At 37.6% G+C, this 21,440-nt stretch overlaps 1 protein-coding gene across 6 annotated transcripts in view; it reads right to left on the bottom strand.

Moving 5' to 3' along the window:
• The window catches only part of bur (GMP synthase burgundy), a 190,445-nt gene that overhangs the window by 37,671 nt on the left and 131,334 nt on the right, over positions 1-21,440 (bottom strand). For all 6 annotated transcript variants that reach the window (XM_067136338.2, XM_067136339.2, XM_067136340.2 and 3 more), the window contains one exon: positions 5,888-6,067. In XM_067136338.2, the coding sequence (XP_066992439.1) occupies positions 5,888-6,067 (180 nt within the window). The remainder of the gene's footprint in view (positions 1-5,887; positions 6,068-21,440) is intronic.

Genomic DNA, 21,440 nt, shown 5'->3' with positions numbered 1-21,440 from the left:
CTGTGCGGTGATGGGAAAAGGACAAGAATTCCCGAATTTCATAGGGGAGCAAACCGTTAGCCCCAGGAAAGTTCAATTTTGCTTGCCAGTTAGCAGTGAGATTGCTGAACAACCCAATGAACATGATTGTGCTTGTATTTTGCATTCCAGTTAGACGTTAGAAATATATTCTCTGTTGAGAGGCATAATGAAGGTAGTGAATATTTGTTATATGATAGTCTACTATGGATTATGAGTATAATTACTAGAAGTTGACAAGTAAGGTGAATATCTGTCTTGTAACAGTCTAGTTATGGAAACTGAAAAACTTGTGAATATGCTTCCTAATGAAGGCAAAATTAAAATCCTCTAGGAAGTGGACAGGCATCCGCATATTTAACCACGTAGAGGTGGCGCAAATGCCGAGGTAGTGGTGTGTCCAAGATGGCAGCCAAAGTCATTCTCTCACACATGGGCGAGTATAACCTCCGAATAATATATAATCGATGTAATCAAAGAGTGTAACAAGAAAATGTTTAATAACCCTGTAGTCTGAAATATAAGGCTTCAAAAAATTGATTCAATATTACATTCATTATAGAAAAGAGAGCAACTAGCAATAATACACTGATAATTGTATGGGTCCTAATGCAAATGTTTTCATATTTGTTATGTTTTTCACACCTTTTAACCCCTCAGCGTCACAGCCATTTAAATAGCTTCCTACCCCGCGGCCGGATGAGATTTGAACTACGCGCGACTCAAATACATCGATTCACTTAAAGCGTTACTACAAGTATAGGAGTAGCCCGATTTTCATGAAATTTGGAATTCCTTATGACAGAACTATGTACATGCAGATAATTACATAATTGTTTCCCATTTCCTTAGTAATTTAGTTCCGTGTGATAGAGTTTGAAGCACTCTTTGAGACAGGGACTCAAGTCACACTCCTGGAAACAGTACACTGACGTCTTCTTTTCGCCATGTTTTGAACACAGGATACAATGTCTCTGAGGTTTGGATTTCCAACTCTTGGGTGCTAATTTCCTGATAAAATGTCTTTCCTGCAACCTTGGGACTGTATTATCTGATGCGCGCCGGCCTTGAATATTTCGTTTCCCTCCCGAGCGAGCGTATTTTGTAAACAAACCTTTCACCAGCTGAACCTGATAAGGTAATTGCTCAATATTTGTCTCTGTGACCTGTGTGAGTATTATTAGAGAATTTAGCAATCAGAATTCACCGTTGAAAACTTCTCTTTGACCTGTATAATTATCTATAGTCTCTTACACGAAATTTCCAAGTACTGTTTCCTCCTCATCGTCAATCTCATCATTTACCACCGCTACATCATCTATTTCATTATCACTGCTGCTTATACTGTCACTACTACTTCCAACTAAACTTTCATCTGAATTATACAATATTTCAAGCACATTACTGTCAGTCATACCACGGCTGAGCGCAGCGCGACACACGGACTGATGAAGCTGCAGCGAGACCGACAGCAACAGGACGAAACTGAATGAGGGGAATAACATTTATGATGAAACAAACCAACTTGATACATATTTCAGATAAAAGGTCGAGACAACGTCTTTCAAACGAGATATATACCACGAACAACTGGTTCTCGCATCGTATGACAGAAAGCAGCACTAACTGATGCCTACACAGAGTGCTCGTGGAGAGTTACGAAAATATTACAAGCTGAGAAATAAAGACAAATATAATAAATAAACCGCCCTCCCAGTGTACAAATAGAGCAAAGAACATCACACGAAAAGACAAACTTCTCAGATCATCATTTCTTTATTTTATTCTGTGGGAAAGAATGAAGCAAACAGACTTTTTAAAAAGCAAGAGATTAGTGCTCAGACTTATTTGACAAATAATTATCCTTGCAAAAACAACTACATTATAACGATTTTTCAATTCTTATTTACAACGCTGATAAACCCGAAAATGTCGTCTTGGAAACAAAACAATTTGCATATCAATAACTCCAAAACTCTTCGCACTATAGCCGTAAATGTGAAACCATGTATGGGTCTATACCACGTATAGAGGTCTGCGGCTACGGAAGAAAAGAGGGTCTATACCACGTATAGAGGTCGGCGCTGAGGGGTTAATACACTGTCGTTATTTTATCATCTCCAGAGGAAGATGGGCTGAGTGGCTCAGACGGTTGAAGCGCTGGCCTTCTAACCCCAACTTGGCAGGTTCGATCCTGGCTCAGTCCGGTGGTACCTGAAGGTGCTCAAATACATCAGCCTAGTGTTAGCAGATTTACTGGCACATAAAAGAACTCATGCGGGACTAAATTCTGGCACTTCGGCGTCTCCAAAAACCTTAAAAGTAGTTATTGGGGCATAACCAAATAACATTATTATTAGTATTATCTCCAGAGGAAAAGGATGTCATATTGTTCTTCCATGTTTTTTTGCACCTCTCATATCATCTAAGAAATGGTGGAGAGAGCTTTCGCTATATCCTTTCCAAGACATAAAATGCATGCATGTAAAAAAACATATGAAGTGTTTTCAAATCAATACAATTTTCATAGTTCAGATAGTTAATTGACGTATTCAATAGGGTTTTTTTTTTTTTTTTGCTAGTGGCTTTAAGTCACACCGACACAGATAGGCCTTATGGCGATGATGGGATAGGAAAGGCTTAGGAGTTGGAAGGAAGCGGCCATGGCCTTAATTAAGGCATTTGCCTGGTGTGAAAATGGGAAACCACAGAAAACCATCTTCAGGGCTGCCGACAGTGGGATTCGAACCCACTATCTCCTGGATGCAAGCTCACAGCAGAGCGCTTCTAACCGCATGGCCAACTCGCCCGGTTATTCAATAGTAGGTTTTCTCGTTTAACTTGTTCTCTTTTCTTGTTCTGTGCAGAAACATCTTAATGAGGCTTTACTGACATACAATGAGGATATTGAAGAAGATACTGATATTTTCATAGAGCCACCAGAACCTAGTATGGATACAGATGAGCAAGCATCAAAGACATAACATTATTATTAGTATTATCTCCAGAGGAAAAGGTTGTCATATTGTTCTTCCATGTTTTTTTGCACCTCTCATATCATCTAAGAAATGGTAGAGACAGCTTTCGCTATATCCTTTCCAAGACATACCACCAGTAAACAATAACCCTGATCCAGGGCAACACCAGAAATCAAAGAAATTGAAATCTCTTCGAAACCAACAAAGACATGGAAAACATAGCTATCTCTCAGGCCATGCAAAGAGATAGGTTTCTTCATATCAGTCATTTTCAGCACTGTGCAGACAACTCTGAAATTGACAAAAATGACAAGGCCTGGAAAATCCATTTTATGGTGGACATGATGAAAGAGAGGTGCACTGATAATTTTGTTCCTCAAGAACATCTGGCATATAATGAACGTTTGGTAAAATATTTTTGACGCCACGACTGCGCTGCAAAAATTCTACATTATGTCCAGGGCAAGATGTTTATTTTTTTACTTTTTTCGAGTGTGTCGCCAAATAGGTTTTCGGCATTTCCTTCAGGGCACTGTATAGCCACTGAGCTTTCAGGCAGGAATCGAAATTGCTCCTTCTTAAGTAACACAAATTTAGTATTTTAATATTATTGTATACGATTATGTTATCGAGACCAGAACAGATGTTGTACCTTACATACATAAAGCCATGGGCGGTTTTGGGATTGCCTCTTACTGTTTTCGGCCTAATATAAGACTGGCAATTTCATGTTTTTGGGTTAAAATGTTATAAAAGCTGCAGTTGTTTTATTTACGCATGTTACATTTAAAAACTTTGTATCATTTCGTAGTCGTAGCGACCTTACAGCGATCGCGCTTTCCAGCTGAGCTCAAGGTCGCGAATAATCGTAATTGTTAATAATATGTTTTCTCTTTCCAATCTGATTGTGATTAGTGACGTGCAGATCTAAATACCGTATAATGCATTCGAGAACTTGAGGATCGATACTTTCGAAACCATATTCTCGAGTTAAACATAACCTTTAAAAGTCAATGTAGGCCTAATTTACATAGTACAAGATTTCCATAAACTGACTGGGAACAGTATACCGGCGACCAAATCACAATGGAAGATTTAAAAAAAAAGATTTTGCCATCATGTTGGACGTTTTTGTATCTAATGTGCTTAATTTTATTAGATTAGAAAATGAAAAAACTACTTGTGGTCGATTGTTGTTTGGCCTGGCGTTATGGGTTAGATTTTTCGAAGAAGAGCTTGGCTGTTCAAAGTTCCTATTGAAAGAAGTTTTCAAAGAAATATGATGAAGTTTCCAGAGGAAACTGGCGTGTTCCCGGTAAAACGGAATGTAAAGTCGAGATTTTTAAGTCGCTTACCGGTAATTAACGTTTGAAGCCAGCCTCATGGTCTAACTTGCCTGCCTCTCATCTGGAGGGCCCGGGTTCTATTACTGGCCATGTCAGGCATTTTTACCTGGATATGAGGGATGGTTCCAGGTTCAGTCATTCTACGATTACCTTTAATTGAGGAGCTATTTAATGGTGATATGGCGACCCTGGTCTAGAGGGTGAGGAATAACGGCCAAGAGGATTCGTCACACTGACCATGCGTCTTGTAATCTTCAGGCCTTCGCACCGAAGGCAGTCGCTTGGTAAGTGGAAGGCCCATTGGGGCTGTAGTTTGGTTTGATTTAGGGGCATTTGTAAGATTATAAGTAGGTATACATATTTCATTTTTGTGATGTTGAGCCAAATTGTTGATGGTTCATTCGTTCCCGGATTTTCTGTTTTCCCGTGTTGTACGGTTTTTTCCCCCGGGGTCCCTCCGAAAACGGAGAATCGAGGTTCCACTGTATTACATTCGGAAGTACAACTCGTAACATACGCTAGTTATCAGCTGGTGGTTTGGAAAGCTTTCTACAGCACAGCTTTATTCGGTACAAGTGTCTTCTGCTACACATACACCAACTGGGAATATCAGAGACCATCTCCAGAAACCATCTGGGAATAGATTCACACTGTTTGAACTCTAGTCAGGAACATAACTATTTTTAAAAGATTCAAAAAGACAGGACTTCGAATGTTCTTGAATGTAGGACATGGCTGACGAAATGGCAGTTAAGACGAAGTCACTTGGCATGATAACATGCCCGGTAACAGGGAAGTTGGCGGCGCAAGACGATAATTCAAATGCAAACAGTGATCAGGTTTACTGTGTGCTAGGCCTACTGCTCAACTGACAGAAACAAATGATGGGCCATTAAGTTATTTTGTATCAATATTGCATAATATGATAATACGATACCCTTATCCCTTTTCTCTACGGGGTCTAGTATGAAGTAAGAAGAATCCTCATAGCGAGTTTTTATGACCGTATGCCCTTCCTGACGTCAACCTCATCAGAGGAATTAATGAGATGAAACTAACGTGATATGAGTAACTAAAACCGACTACATTTACTTTATATGTAGGCCAATAAGTCGTGTTCACATTTAGAAATACTGTCTTCCAATGGAAATAGCCAGTATAACTCAAATGCTTTCATAAGTTTGTTAAAGAATAGTGCAGAATGTTTACATGTACAATTTATAGCTCTTCATAACCTAGAAGTCATGTGTTCACTGCACAGAATTTGAGTCATCGCATATTGGAACCCCCTTTACTTCTTTTGGCTGCAAAAGTATTGGAAAAATGGGTCTATTACGCGAGTAAATACTGTGATCTACAATGTTCGTTGATTGCACATGATAATTTTTATCCACCTAGTGGATCCACGTAGTGCTCCATGTGTTTTATGTAATTCTATAGTATTAGAACCAATGTAATGTAATGTAAATCATATTTGCCCTGCTCTGACGGATAAGACAGAGAGATGATGATGAATAACAAGTCACTAGATAGAATGTTCCTTACCTTCTGCAGCATTTGGTCATATTCAGCTATTATCTTTACGACGACTTGAGTTTCAGAAAAATCTCGTTCCATGTAGGCCTCATCAGAACATAACACACGTATAGCAAGTCCAGGACCAGGAAATGGGTGCCGCATAACTAAATCGGACGGAAGTCCAAGCTCTCTACCAAGCATTCGTACCTGTCATAATAAAAATACACAGAGATAAATGCACAATAAAAACAGCTACTGGAAAGCTAGGGAAAATTTGTTTAAATGGTCTTAGAACCAGTAAATTGAAAGTAATAACTGCTACCAAAAAGACAATTTTTAGGCCAGTACAGTATTTCTTATTCAAATACTTAAGATAAGCTAGACAGAGAACTGGGAGTTCCTGAATATCTCATAGGCAACTGTAGCTGCTGTGTGCGTGTTGGGAATGGCCATTCAGAATGGTATAATACCACACAGGGTGTTCAACAAGGGAGCGCACTCTCATCATTGCTATTTCTTACTGTCATGAACAGTATTCTTAAACACCTGAAAAGAGAATGAGATGGAGAACTACACATATTGGTGTTTGCTGACAATGTAGCCACCTGGGGAGAGACAGAGGAGTTACAAACTAGGCTGGATGAATGGGTAACCAAGTTCAAACAGTATCAGATGAAAGTTAGTACAAGAAAAACAGTTGCTTTGAAAATGATTAGGAAAGATTCTGGTTGCCAGAAAAAGCTTGAAGGTGAAAACATTCAACATGTACAGGTACTCAAATACAGATGACAGCCATTATCAATGTGTTCAGTGTTAATACCATTAACAAAATTATAAGTAAAGTAAAACGAAAGAACAACATAAGATTAATACCAGAGAATCGCAAGAGTTCAAAATACGCAAATTTTACATTTACCCAGGGGTTTTTCAATTCACAAAATTATTATGAAACAAGACTGTCAAGTCTCATTTTCAACTAAGAACAATAATGGTCATATATTTCATAACCATCATAGTGCAAATTATGATAAAGAGGATCTCGTAGGTTCAGGAATCTATAAACTTAAGTGTGATCATTGCTTAGTCATGTACGTGGGGCAAGCAGGTAGGAGGAGATACTGGTCACCAATACACAGACATAAATAAAGACAGAGATGCCAACTTTCAAGAAAGGTAATTCGTAATGCAGCCGTTCGGGCCCAAAGGGAGGGGAGGGGGAGGGACACGTGCGGCAGCCGTAGACTTTTTTTTTCGAGATCTTACTAACTTACGTATCATTGGAAATAAATGAACATCATACAATTCAACCAAATATTCAAAGACTGGCATATAAAGAGTATATGATTGTTACCTGCTAAAGTAACAGGTGATCTGCAATAGGCCTACATATCTGAGTGGAGGTTGAATGATCATTTCTTTTGCTGAGTACTGCAGGTGCCCCTTAGCAGCTTGTATTATATGCGCACTTTTTAGTGATAGATTTTTGTACTCGGTTGAGGAGTAAGAAGGGAGCACTGCCTGTTCCAGTAATACTGCCAACTGAATGGAAATGAAATCTGAATTGAATCGATAATATGATCGATCGATATGAATTTTCTAAACCTTTATTATCTTACGCCAACAACTGTGTCACACACACAATATATAATACTATATAACATTCCCGATGCGAAACGTGTTCCCAGCATGAATTCTATAGTTTGGCTTTGTTGTGTAAACAACAACAGTACGAGTACTTAAAGTGTACGCCAGATGTCACACAGCGATGATAAGCAATTCTTAGTTTGTGTTTCAAAGGTTGCCAATACGAATCTCAAAGATAAGCAAAGTCGACCGATTCAGCACTAGGGTGTAAATCTATCGCTAAAAAGTGCGCAGATAATAGTTACTGTTTGGTAAACGTACACTGGTGACATGCTTTTCCTTTTGCTATCATGTGCATCCTCTGCACTAACAGAGCACTTAACAGTTCGGTGTTCATATTAGAACGGAACTCACTCTGGTTCTTCCTCACCATGCGCAACTGAAAAATCCCGGCTACACACACTACAAAACACGTATGAATGAGATTTTGAGGGACGCAGTAAACAGGGCCATTCTTTCGAGTATTCCTTCTTAAATTTTTGAACTATTTTTGGTTAATTATTACCGTCACTAATCACGGTAACGTCACCACACGTATTTTCCTGCACATGAAATCGCTTCATTATTTCAAACCTTTCGCATTTTGTAACACACGATTAGCATATATCCTAGAAGAGCAATATATGTACATTTGGCAAAAAAGATCGAAATAAAAACTTCAACAGTCACGCACACAGTATCCACAATGAAACGGAGTTTGTCACCACTTTGCCGCCAAAACAAAGACAAAAGAACTTGCATACTTGCATGGAATTCCGGTTATGTGACGAACAAAGACAACAACTCTGCAAGATATACCACTTCACAGGTGCCCATTTTTCCGGTACTGGAAGCACACACTGCGTTCGGCGCGTGAAAACTCGAAATATTCTTAAGCGAGGAACAGGAAAGGGGTATAACTTATTATTGAGAAATCCCAAAATAATATTCTGAGAACTCAAGCTGTAATGGCATTCCTTGTGTATCCTTTTGAACACTTCATACACCTAGATTTAAAAATCAACAAAAAATCGTAATTTGTGGTATGTGATTCGTAAAGGCGTAATTGTGATGGGTAATTCGTAATTATTACGACTGAATCGTAATAGTTGGCATCTCTGTAAAGACTTGACCATTTTTTTTTTAAATGAGCAAAGGGAACCTGATGAGCAATTACAAAAATATTTACATAGGTTTGGACAAGAATATTAACGCAAACAAAAATTTGAATGACGTACAAGAGAACAAAAATCTGTTTTATGAACAGGTACCATCGCTTTTATCATAATGTAAAATTAATAATTTGAAGTCACTTCCTCTAAAACAAACATCCCACCCACCCACTTCAACTATAGGCCAAGCTATTTCCCCTTCCCCCCCACTAATAGCACTGCTCCCACCCCTCCTACCGCCCCAGCCAAGTTCAACTGGGTGAAAGAAAACAATTATAACGTGCAGTAGCGCGGCGAGAAGCAAGTCAGAACGAGGCTCAGTTGTGAACCAGCTATAAGGAGTTTCACAAAATTTGATGGCAAACTTTTACGTCACGCTTTGTGATAGAATATCTTTTCTTAAATTTCCAAGGGTTTTAAACCCATTAATTTTTATATCTCTTATTTCCAGACCTTGTCTTTTTCAAAAGGAATATTCATAAGATTTAAGCCATGAATATGGCAGTCATGCAGTGCTGATCATTGCCATACGACGGGTCATCTCAAAAGGCTTCAGATTTCTACTATCAGAATAGTTTAATTTTGAAAGAAATTTCAATACGAGTTAAAAGTTTTTAAATGTTCTGATGTGGATTTGGTCCCAATCCTACTCCGACGATAGAATTTCAATCTTCCTCAGGCAACACACTAAAACTACCAGATATCAACACTGCTTGTAACATTTTCAAATAAGGTCGCTCAAATTTAACACTGTCGAAAGATTATTTGCAAGAAGTATTAAACTTCTTTATTAAATAATGTGTATATTTTGTCTTCAGTGTTTTCTCAGCAGTTCATAAATCGTTTTAAATTACTAGACATCAACAATGAACAATGTATTCCATAACAAGACGTTATGGCTGGCATGTCATATTTAAATTCTAACATTGAAGCTAACAAAAGTTTTTGCAAGAAATGAGGACAATTTTGTGTAAATAATGTGTATGTTTTATCTTTAGCGTATCTCAAATAGTTATTAAAACGGCATTGGGTTCTTCTATTTTTTCCATTTCTGAACAATGAGTTTTGTACTCTACCACGTGATTTTATGGCTGAAGAAGTCATAAACAGATACGAAACATGTCGCAAAATATGTTTAATATGATTTTATATTAACTAGTTTTTACTTGTAAAGTGATGTGTATTGATTGGGTGGAGCATAAACCTAATATTTCTTAATGCCAAATATTCATCGGTTGATCTCCTTGAACTTAGATCATCATCATTCAAATTAAACATTGAACTAGACCAGAAGCCTTGAAGAATCATTTCCTTGTATCTTATCTGCATAAGAATACATTAGTTATATTGAGGTGAGTTATAAATATGTGATGATGATGCTTGTTGTTTAAAGGGGCCTAACATCGAAGGTCATCGGCCCCTTATAAATATGTCAAATGCTAGTAGTTAAATAGTATTACTAAAGATCACTGGATTTTTTTTCACAAGTGAGGTTAAGTGTATACCACATAAACAATAGCCTACTGCAATACCAACACGTTGCTAAAACTTAGTTTTATAATACTACATTAATTAATTATTTATTTTTCAAGTTTACAAAACAAAGCATGTTTACCCCACGAGATCATAATATTATCGGCAGTCACGTGGCAAAACAACTTCGTATTTCATTTATCAACAGTCACGGAAAAGTAAATCCCATTGTTTAAGTATTATCCAAGGGGCAAAGCTATTTCATATTTCATTGTTTCGCGGTGTTGAAATGTCCACTTTTCTGAACTCCGATTACATTTGAACTACACGTGTAAACTGAGTTCAGTTTTGTACAACACGACAAAGTTCTAATATCAGTTCATTTCCAGAACTAGGTTCTAAATTGATCTCTGGTCAGATGTTTTTATACAACCGGGCCTTAAAGAATAAGTACGAGAGCAGATCGGAAAGTAACGCACAATAACAATTTTTCTCCCCTGGTATTGCAGCTGGAATGTTGAAATATCGCGACGATATACTTAGAAGTTTGCACAACAGAGGGTATTTTGTTTTCATGTGCAGCTCTAGCGAGAGAAGCCTGAACTATGTAACAAACATGGCGCGCATGTTACTGTCATCCATGTGTGGCTGGCTGAACCGTAGCAATATCTCCAGGTTGTGTCATTCTTCCATGAGGGCTGTGTGAACCGTAGAAATTCACCACAGCCCAGGCGGCCAGTAACAGCTTTAACTCCGTAGAATGCCCGCGCCATTGAGGCAGCAATTTTGAACGACCAGCGTGTGCACCTGCAAACCTTACTGCAGACGTTCAACATTTCCCATGTTGCGGTGTACGATACTGTTTATGACTCGCTGAAATGCCGTATAGCTGGGAGCCTACGAACCAGACAGACAACCACAAGGGCCAGCGAATGATGACAAAAAAGGGATCACTTAATACGTTACGCTGCAGACGGGCATGACTTTCTGAAATGAATAGTCGCTGGTGATGAGTTGTGGGTGTACCACTACACGCCCGAATACAAGCAGGCTTCTGGAGTGGAAACATGCTGGTTACCCGGTACGAAAAGATTTTGAAGTGACTCAATCTGCTATGAAAGTGCTTGTGACAGTGTTCTGGGTTATGTTTGGTGTGTTATAGGTTGTCTTTGTCAAAACAGGATCACTGCGAATGCTGCAGCCTATATTCAAACTTTAGTTTAAGTTCCGTTGTGCCCTTGTGACAAACGCCGCAACATTAATACCAACGGTGTCAAACTTCCTCATGAAAATGCCCGTCCCCATGTTGCTGTTCCTGTTCGTGAGAAAGTCGCAAAATTTAGGTGGAAGGTGCTCCAGCATCCACCATACAGTCCGGACTTTCATCTGTTTGGTCCCACGAAGAAATTCCTGGCCGGCCAACACTTTGCGACAGATGTGTAAGTGAAATCGGCAGTCAGCAGATAGCTGTACTCCAACCAAATAGACTTCTACAAGCAGGACATATTGAAATTGGTACCACGATGGGAGAAATGTGTTGAGAAACTTGGTGACTACAGTAGAAGTCCGCTATAGTGAGTACGGCATATAACGAGAACTCCATTATAACGACAGTTTTTGTCTGTCCCTTCAAATTCCTGTATTAAACTGTGCATTATGCTTTGGTTATAGCAAGAGCCCTATCAGTGACACATCCGTTATTACGAGCGATTAAGCGTGCAGGATTTTTAGCATTACCAATATTTATGCACCCAGCGATTGTATTGCACGTGATTGATTATCTTTGGTATAATTCCTCACTATGTCCACTTGCGACCTCTCTCACTGACATTCGAAGGTGATGTTTGAGTCAATTAGAGTAGAATGCCGCCGGGAAGGCGGATTCGTATCTTCGACTGCGCAGAGAAAGACAGAAGTATGAGGTGCGGTGATGCCAATTGGGCTACTCATACCAGCACGAAAGTGTAAACATTTTTTCATCCAGTTATATCTTTAAAATCAGGAGTTTATAGGATCAAATGTACCACCTGTAAAAAAACCTACATCGGGCAAACCGGGAGAAACTTCATTATCAGATACCACGAGCACACTAACGCAATAAAATACAACAAGTTTTCAGCCATCGGCCAACACATGCAAGATTATAACCATAATTTCACCAATATTGAACAAGACATGGACATCCTCATATTAGCAAACAAGGGCCCTTTACTGAACATAATGGAAAATTACTACATACACCTAGACCAATACTTTAATGCCAGTCACAATCTCAATGAAATCTCAGAGAAACCCAACATACTCTTCGATCTATTTATCACTTTCCTCAGAAACAATAATGCAGCCAACCTAAACTCAATCCTAAATTTAATCAAAGGTACTTTTCCAAGACAATTACACTTTCTCCCGCACCCTTCAGCCCCACCTTAAGCCCTCTTCCTAAGCCATATTTCATTTCAATACAAGAACTTACTGATTTCCATGATTATAATTTTTACAACACCCCATTTATACTTTATTCTTTGTTAAAAACCTCTTATTATGTATATTCCTTGTATTATTAACTATTACCATATCATCTCATTTCACTTGTTATTCTTTAAAATAATATTGTCTTAGGATTTCGCCACAAATGATCTTTGCTCCAATACGGCTGATGATAACCCCTAGATGGGTCGAAACTAGTACCGTATAATTTTGTAAATTTGTGAATATATTGTATTGAAAAGGTGGAAACATTTAAGTTATTATTATTATTACTTATATCTTTAATTCCAAAGTGATGACCAATATTTTTCGTGGGCTTAAGTCTCCTGAAAGTCCAAATTCATTTTTAATATCAAATCCCAAGAAAGTGTTGAGGGAAATTATCGAGATATTAAGGAAGGTAAATGGACACAGAGAAATGAAAGGCGAAGTGCAGAGATATAGATACAGTAGATACAGTACATGTATTACTGAGGCATTTTCAAGCTCCTTAGAAACTTAAAAACTTGCTAATAGAGAAGCTGATACATCTACGATCACTGGAAAACTCGAAAACTCCCCAAAATCACTGAGCAGGCCGAGTTTGCGAGGGGGGTTCAAGTTGGAGTTCAGAAACAAAACGCCGGTAGATATGCAAGCCGTGTAGAAATGAATCACTATCCAATTACGAAACTAATGTAGAAAATACTGTACCAGGAAAAGTTCTTGGGTAAAGGGAATGAGTAGGACCTCAGGGAGTGGAACTTGGTTTTTGGAGCCGATACAGAGTAGGATAGACTCGCAGAGCGAATAATAGATGGTTATAATTTTTTTTTTAAAACAATTTATTGATTCTTCACCCTGCAATATGATTATTGGACTCAAATCTGGCATTGAAATTAAAAGTTTAAACTTAATCTTCTTGATTTCTGTTCATGAAAATTAAATGAATATCACCGATTCCAAAGTCTTTCATATGTGAGAATACGAGGTATTAGATTTCCACCTAAAGTCTTTCTAAATATGAGCACACACTTGTAATTGCAAATTGACATAGGAATTTAAATTTTTGTTGAAAGTTTTTCAGTTTTTCAGTTTGTAAACCTTGATGTAGAGCACACTTGAAAAGCATAAAGTTCTTCTATGAGATATGAAAATTAAATTTGAAAATTAATCACAAAAGCTGAACTTCTGAGAAATTATGAGAACTCTGAAATATTTGTTCACACGCGGCACTGAAGTTTCCACTGTTCAAAATTAATGAAAAAATTAATGTTGCTACAAATGTTGAAGGACGGACGTCTGGAATGTTCCGTGGAGAATCAGGATCGGCGATGTTCCATTAACACACCATGTTGACGTCCCTCGATGAGGTGATGATTGCTGGAACTGGATCGTGTAGAATTGCAGCTCGTTAGGGTGATTTTTCGCACATGGAAAATTCACTTAGTGCGAGTAGTTATCACTGACACTGTCATTTACTGTCGAACACAGTTTATGGCGTAATTGAACTTTAAGACGTTAAATGAATAATCACAGTCCTTTCTGTATGAAATGCTATTTAAAGTCGTTACTGAGAATATCCATAATTACACAGTTCACACCTGAAAAAGGCAAATCACAGTCTATAATCACAGTCTTTGAACACGGTCATTAAGTCACTAAGGATTATTTTCTGTATATCTGGTTATTATAATGTCATTACCTCAGAAAAAGTTCTTAGTATTCACCCAGTTTACTACTGTAAGTCGTATACTAATATGGCATGAACACTACATGAATAAAGAAACACAGTTCAATGCTCGAAAAGAAATGAGTCCTGGTAATTCTACACATTAATTTCTGTTCATTGTAGAAGTTCAATATTATGTGAGGTAAACTCTGTGAACGTTAAATATTTGGTATTTGCACTTCAATAAGTTCACTCGTATTGTATTCTCAATTGTCTTTAGAATTAGACCGTAGTTGTGACACGATATACTAAATACAGTGCGACGTTTTTATAATTTTGTCGGCGATATAACTTCGTATTCCGGAAACGCGACGGCAAGTACTTTCACCGTGACTGCGCGGACATACTGTACGAGGGTCGGTCTCCCCTCTGTCTCACTCACACATCTGTGTACTCGTCCTTGTACTGCTCTGCTCTGCTTGTTAGCCTTGACATATATACCGGCGCTGGGAGGGGTGGTTCTCTTGGTCATGTGACCATGAGTGCATAATCTTCTTAGACTTTAAATTATTATAACTCAACAACCATGGGATAGATTAATTCGAAATTCACAGGGATTAACTTTTATGACGTCTGCTACAATTCAGCGTTTGTCCCGTTGAAAAGCTTGCGAAAAGAAAAATTCTTTTCGAGAAATATCTCTAGGGGAGGTGAGCTTCGAGCGACAGGTGACGTCACTTGACTTTGCCTAGTGCACTCGTGGAGTCTGGCACATGCTGGAACATTCCTCTGCTCAGTTGTTCGTACGCCGGACGGATATTTTATGCTGGAATAACGTTTCTTTCGATTGATATGGGCCAGGACCTAGGCTTTCCTGGTACAATACACATGTGTAAGCTACACACCTTTACCTATACCATATTGAAATTGATAAGCTTTAAAGTCCTAATTTTATCAGATGAAAATATAAAAATAAATAAAAAACCACACAGAATGAAAACAGTAAATGTTAAAACAAAATTAAAACATATATTGATAAATACAAAATTACCTGAGCATTAACTAGAAGCAGAGATACCGCCAAGATCGTCATCTCCATCATCATCATCATCATCATCATCTTCACTTCCACTTTCTTCGTTGCTATCTTGGATATTGATAATGAAGGGCTCCATTACATTATCTCTAGGAATCTCTTGCGCATAATCTTCCTTTTGTAATTCCTCAGTGTGCTGTACACATCTTCCCCATGCTTCAGTTGATATGCTTGCATTAGCCTCATGTGTCAGTCTCTAAACGTCGGTGATTTTAAAAGTGCTGTTTTTGTCGGCAACATATGATTTCCTTTGGGCCCAAATTAGCTCAACTGGATTATAATGGCAGTGGTAGGGAGGGACACAAACTACTTGATGGCCATGTTGTTCGGCAATGCTGTCTATTTCCTGAAATACTGTGTTTGATTTAAATAATTTTACCACAGCGAGTAATTCTTCTCTTGTCTGGGAAGAATTTCAAGGATTATTGCGCCTCGAAAGCCAAGACAGTATATCAGCTTTCCGGGTATTGGTGCATGGAGCTTGGTCGAGTTGAAAAGAATTAATATCTTTATGGTAGTCTCAATATGTCTTGGATTTTGAGCTGAATACTAATTTGCACTGCGGGATGAATCCAGTAGTAGATGAACCGGCATGGCACACAATAAGGTGTCCCCCTTACCAATTGGTACTCTCAATCCTCCAGAACCATCACTCATTTTCCAAGAGGCACTTTTGGTGCAATTCTGATTCACCCACGTCTCGTCTAGATGGAATATTAAAGACTTCCCGGGTTCTTTTATTTTAAGAATTGTTCTCAAGGTTATTCTAGCTGCAACAATGTCGACCCTTTCCATCAGGAATTTCCTCCCATCATTGTATTTCTTAAAGAAGAAACGCATTTTTTTCAGAATCCGCAGTACAGAATCTTTACTGTCTTTAACCTTTTAGTGCTGAGTTAGCAGCTGACTGTTTGGTACCTCAGTGCTGAGTTTTTTCATTCGTACATAAAAAAATTTGAAGCTTCAATTTTTAACCCATCAGGGTGATTAGCTTAAAATGTTTATAAATGTTGGTTCTTTATAAACCTACATGCAAATGGAAAATCTTATACTTATGTTCAATATTATTTAGAGAAAAAACAAAATTACACTTTTGTGCCCATGCGTGCATTATCTCATTACGAAGTAAAGAGCCCAAAATAATATTTCCAAAAATCTGTAGGCTACTAATACATGCAACTTCTTAGAAGTACATAAGTTGACATTTTAAAATACTTTCCAAACCTGGAATGTGGTGGTAGTTAAATGTTTTCTACTGGTTGTTTGTGATGCCAACTTGTTCAACTATCTGCAACAACTCCACTGGCACAAAAGTTTTTAAAAATCAATGATTTTCGGGACATCAAACACCACCTGGCCCTCAGCGTCTGTCAGAGTTACTTGAAAGTCTGGTGGAGAAAAGTAATCTGTCCGCCACGAAAATAGTGATAAAATAGCTTTTGAACTCACCGTGTTTTTCTTCTTCGCTTAGGAGGCGACTCTGTTTCTCTCTCACATACAATATTTTCGGCACTGTCACTTTGAAAATTGCTTAACAATTCATTAAAATCATTATCTCCATCATCACTTTCCGCTGCGGTTAATAACTGAAAGATTCTTTGATCCAAAATAACATCGCAGCAAGAGCAATTAGATTGTTGTTCCGTCATGTTTGTTTACATCACAGATGAACTCCTCAGATGTCTACAAAAAGCTCTGTAAGTAACTTCCCGAAATTATAATCTGTGATCAATTAGTTCTACATAATGCCCAACAGATGGCAGAACATGTCAGTGATCAAATTGGCACTCAAGAGTGAACCAGGAAACTAAAAAAAAAAAAAAAAAAAAAATCAAAGTTCTCGCGCACCGTCTATAGATGGGTGTAGCAGTGCTGGACCGGCCACGTCAGCCCGTCTATAGGTGGGCGTAGCACTCATCGGATTAAATCTCACTGCTGCCTTCATTTCCCGGGCCAGTTTCAATGCTATAGGATATTCGCCATTTTAATACATATCAAATATTGTTGTACACAAGACAATTTTTATTGAAATCGTCCAGGTCCGTCACTAGAGTCTTCCTCTTAGCGTTCTTCCCTGGCGACCTGAACACTCCATTAGTTTTATTTTTATTTCCGTAGCTTGTTATCCTCTGCACTATTTGCAGGCCGATACCACATGCGAGCTCTGTCTTCTTTTCAGCCGTGGCAACATCGCGTTCCTCACCTTCCTCGCCTCTGAACCCCTGCTGCTACATGCTTACAAAATATAAATACACTCTAAATACTATTTCCCTCGCCTGTCTCGCTTGTCTTTTTTGCTCTTCCTGGATCCATCTTACACACGCAAATAATACCCTAAATTCGTTGATTATGATATTTACAAATAAAACTCTAAACATTCACTCGTGACATGCACCTCTTACTGAAATGATTCTATTGGCTCAGCGGAAAACACGTCATACTACAAAACGCGCAAATGTTACTGTGCAACCCTCTTCAAACCGCCTTCCTGGCTGCCTTCTACTGTAGTAATAGCCATCGACTGCTGCTCCGTAAAGAAAAATGGAAATGAAAGAGGCGAACATGTTTTCGAAATAAATGAGTACATAACGTATCCAATAGCGGTTGTTACTCATTAAAAATAAAGGCTGAAGTAAACGATCACTTAATTTTAACGCTAAATACTGGAATTAAGTAAGAATCGGATACACCTCAAGATATGGCAGAGGGCATCATTGATTTCAGAGGCTAGTTTATATTTTTTCGCATAAGTTAAATTTTGGAAAGGCTATAATGTAAATTTATAGCGAGAAGGTTATTTCTCTACTGGTGCTTGAAATATGTATTCACAATACATACAGCACAGTTAGGTTAGCTGATGCTGTTTGAATAAGAAAACTGAAACATTTTGTCACAAAATGCGATTTATCTTCTTACGTAAGATATAGTTTTCTCGCTATGTGCACTTGCAAGCTATCTCGTCGATATTTAACGCAATGTTGGTGTCGATTAGTAATACACGTCAACAAACTAATGTTCCATAAAGAAAATCAGAAATGGAAGAGGAGGACGTGTTTTCGTAGTAAATATGTAAATACAGTGAAACCTCGTGTGTTCCTCATTAACAAGTTTTCCCGGTTAGCATGTCATAAATTCAAAGTCTCGATTCTTACCGTATTAAAACTACATAAAAATACCTCACTTATCGCGTCACAAAGTTTCGCTATTACCGCTTAGTACGATCGCATTTTTCTTAGACCTGAAAATGTTATTGTATTGGACATCTCTTGTGAAAGAAATGTGATTTCCTTGTGTTGCTTGATATTTAAAGAGGCCTAACATCTAGGTCATCAACCCAACGTGATTTCCAACTCGGGAAAGAGCCTTCGCAAAAGCTGCGTGATTACGGGAAAAGGCCTTCCTGAACTTCAAAGGATAAGATGCACTTTCGGGGAGCAAGCCGTTAGCCTCAAGAATGTTCGGTTGTGCTTGCCAGTTAACAGCGAGATCACTGAATAGCAGAGTGAGCCTGTTCGTGCTTTTATTTCGCATTCCATTCAGAAGGCTGTATTTTGTGTTGAATGGTGCAGTGAAGTGTGGTTAATATTTGTCACATGATATGGTAGCCTATATGTAGACTAGGAACACAATCGTATGAAATCGACTAGTGTGATGCACATTTCTCTTGTGATAGCCCAGTTACGGATACGGATAATATTGTGAAATTCCTTAATAATGAAGTCAAAATAAAAATCTGTCAGAAAGTAGACTGACATAAGCGTGCAGCGGTCGCAAATGTTGAAACTCGCACCTTCGAGTTTTGACTCGATCACTCAATTTGGTCAAAGTTTTGTTCGATTCAAAATGGCGGCCAAACTTTCTTTGCACATTGTAGTTGCACATGGTTGAATGTAACCCCCAATTCATTGTGTACGAGTGTGACCAGAAAATAATGTTAAATAACCCACTGCTCCATCATAAAAGGATTCTACTAACATTTGTTTTAGAAAGAGTTTGATCTGCAATAATAATTCAATATTTTTGTTGGCCTCTGTGAACACGTTTTCACATTATTTTGTTGTCTGGTGTTTTATATAACTTTCAGTGTACTTGTTATGTTATAATCCCCACCGGAAAAGATTTTCATATTTGTTCTCTCGAGTTTTTCACACCTTTTAATACTTTCCTCTCATCTTTAGAAATGGTAGATAGGTCTATAGTTTAGAAATAGGAAAGGATTTCCACCTATCAATACTTATTTATTGCACTTATTATGCTTACAGTACTGGTTTCGACCCCCTACATAGGGTCATCTTCAGCTGAACAATACATTCACATCGATATCATGAAGCTATGATTACGATTGCATTGTCTAGGGAATGCCATATGATGATAAACATTTGGTCACATCCAAATGGGGCATGTCGAAACGGGAACTGGCGTGTATGTCACTATGTGCGACAATGCAATTGTATGTCTATAATGATATGCTTTAGTTCTTAAAATTAGTTTATAAAACACATCTCTACTAAAATCTAACTTATATATATAAATATATATATATATATATAAAAGATAAATACAATATATGTAGGAACACTTCATGCACATGAACGTTCATGTCTTGAGTGTTGTTCACTTCATTACATAAAATAAAATAAATCGTTATTATCCTATTGGAATGAACATTGTGCAATTCATTATCAAGCCTTCACGACATAACAGAATATTACATAAAATCAGCTTCATGGTCTGTATCGCACTTCAATAGATTCACAATTAAGTATTTATTTATTTTCCACCTAGTCGATACAATGATTGCTTAAGGCAATTTTTAATGGTCAAAAGTGGTACGTGTTAATTTTAAGGTCACTTCCTCTAAAGCATTACTTTGTCAATTTTATATATTTTTCATCTAAACAGTGTTATGTGGCTGAAGATGTTGATAATATACGAAACATGTACCACTTTTGACCATTAAAAATTGCCTTAAGCAATCATTGTATCGACTAGGTGGAAAATAAATAAATACTTAATTGTGAATCTATAACAGAATATTATATATATTAACACATCACACAAAAAGGAAGAATTTTAACGCAAAGTTTTTACTGAATCATCCCATGTGGACAATTTTAATTTTAATGTTAACGGTATTCTTAAGTGCTGTGCTCAAAACAGTTCTGAATTCTTCACCATTTTAAATGACATATTCGGTTATCCGAATTATTTTAATGTGTTACTTTGTCCTTGTCCTTGTAGCTTTTTCTCAAAAGTTTTTATGGCTGATGATGTCTACAAGGTAGACGAAACATGTCCCGATATAATTAAAAATCATGTAAATATTTAGTTAATAAAGAATCTTAGTATTGTAAAGGTGGAACATTTGGTGTACACTTGGTTGCTGTTTCTGGAGTTCAAATGATATGATTTGCTTGTAAAATTGTCACGTATGTATAAAAGATTTTGTCTTTATGTATATACTTAGAATAAAATATTTTCCAATTTTAAAAAAGGCTGCCAGACGTATGGATAGAATTAGGCTAAAATATGTATATTCAGCTCTGCTGTGTGTTGAATCTTGTAGCTTTGTTAAAATCGAATCATGTTGTCCTATGACGTCCGTAAAATTTGAGTGGCTTTGGGTTCAAAGTAGTGGCTCCTTTCCCATTTGTAGCTGTGCAGTGATGTTATATTATTGTTATTGGTGTGGCTGAGTTGTGTTTGATATGCGAGCTTGTTGTGTATTTCTAATTTTGTAGTTCTTCAATACAGAGATGAAGATTATAGATTACGAGGTCTATAGTTTTTACTGTACTCGCGGATACATGACGTAAAATGCCCTCATGTAGGAAAAAATCATATCTGGTGTTTCAATATACCTGTTGGATAGTTTTTATTTGTATATTCATTAGTACGTTTTCTCGCTTAACATGTTCTTTTGCCTTTTCCCCTGCAGAAACATCCTAACGAGGTTTCACTGTAATATGGTCGATAGCAGTTAACTCGTCAGATATAAAGGGTAAGTAAACAATTGCTTCATTTTAATACACTACACTGAAATTAAGTAAGAATATGATACACCTCGAGATATGGCAG

This window comes from Anabrus simplex, chromosome 1 (genome assembly GCF_040414725.1).
Source record: "Anabrus simplex isolate iqAnaSimp1 chromosome 1, ASM4041472v1, whole genome shotgun sequence".
NCBI lineage: Eukaryota > Metazoa > Arthropoda > Insecta > Orthoptera > Tettigoniidae > Anabrus > Anabrus simplex.
This window is presented reverse-complemented; position numbering and strand designations above follow the sequence as displayed.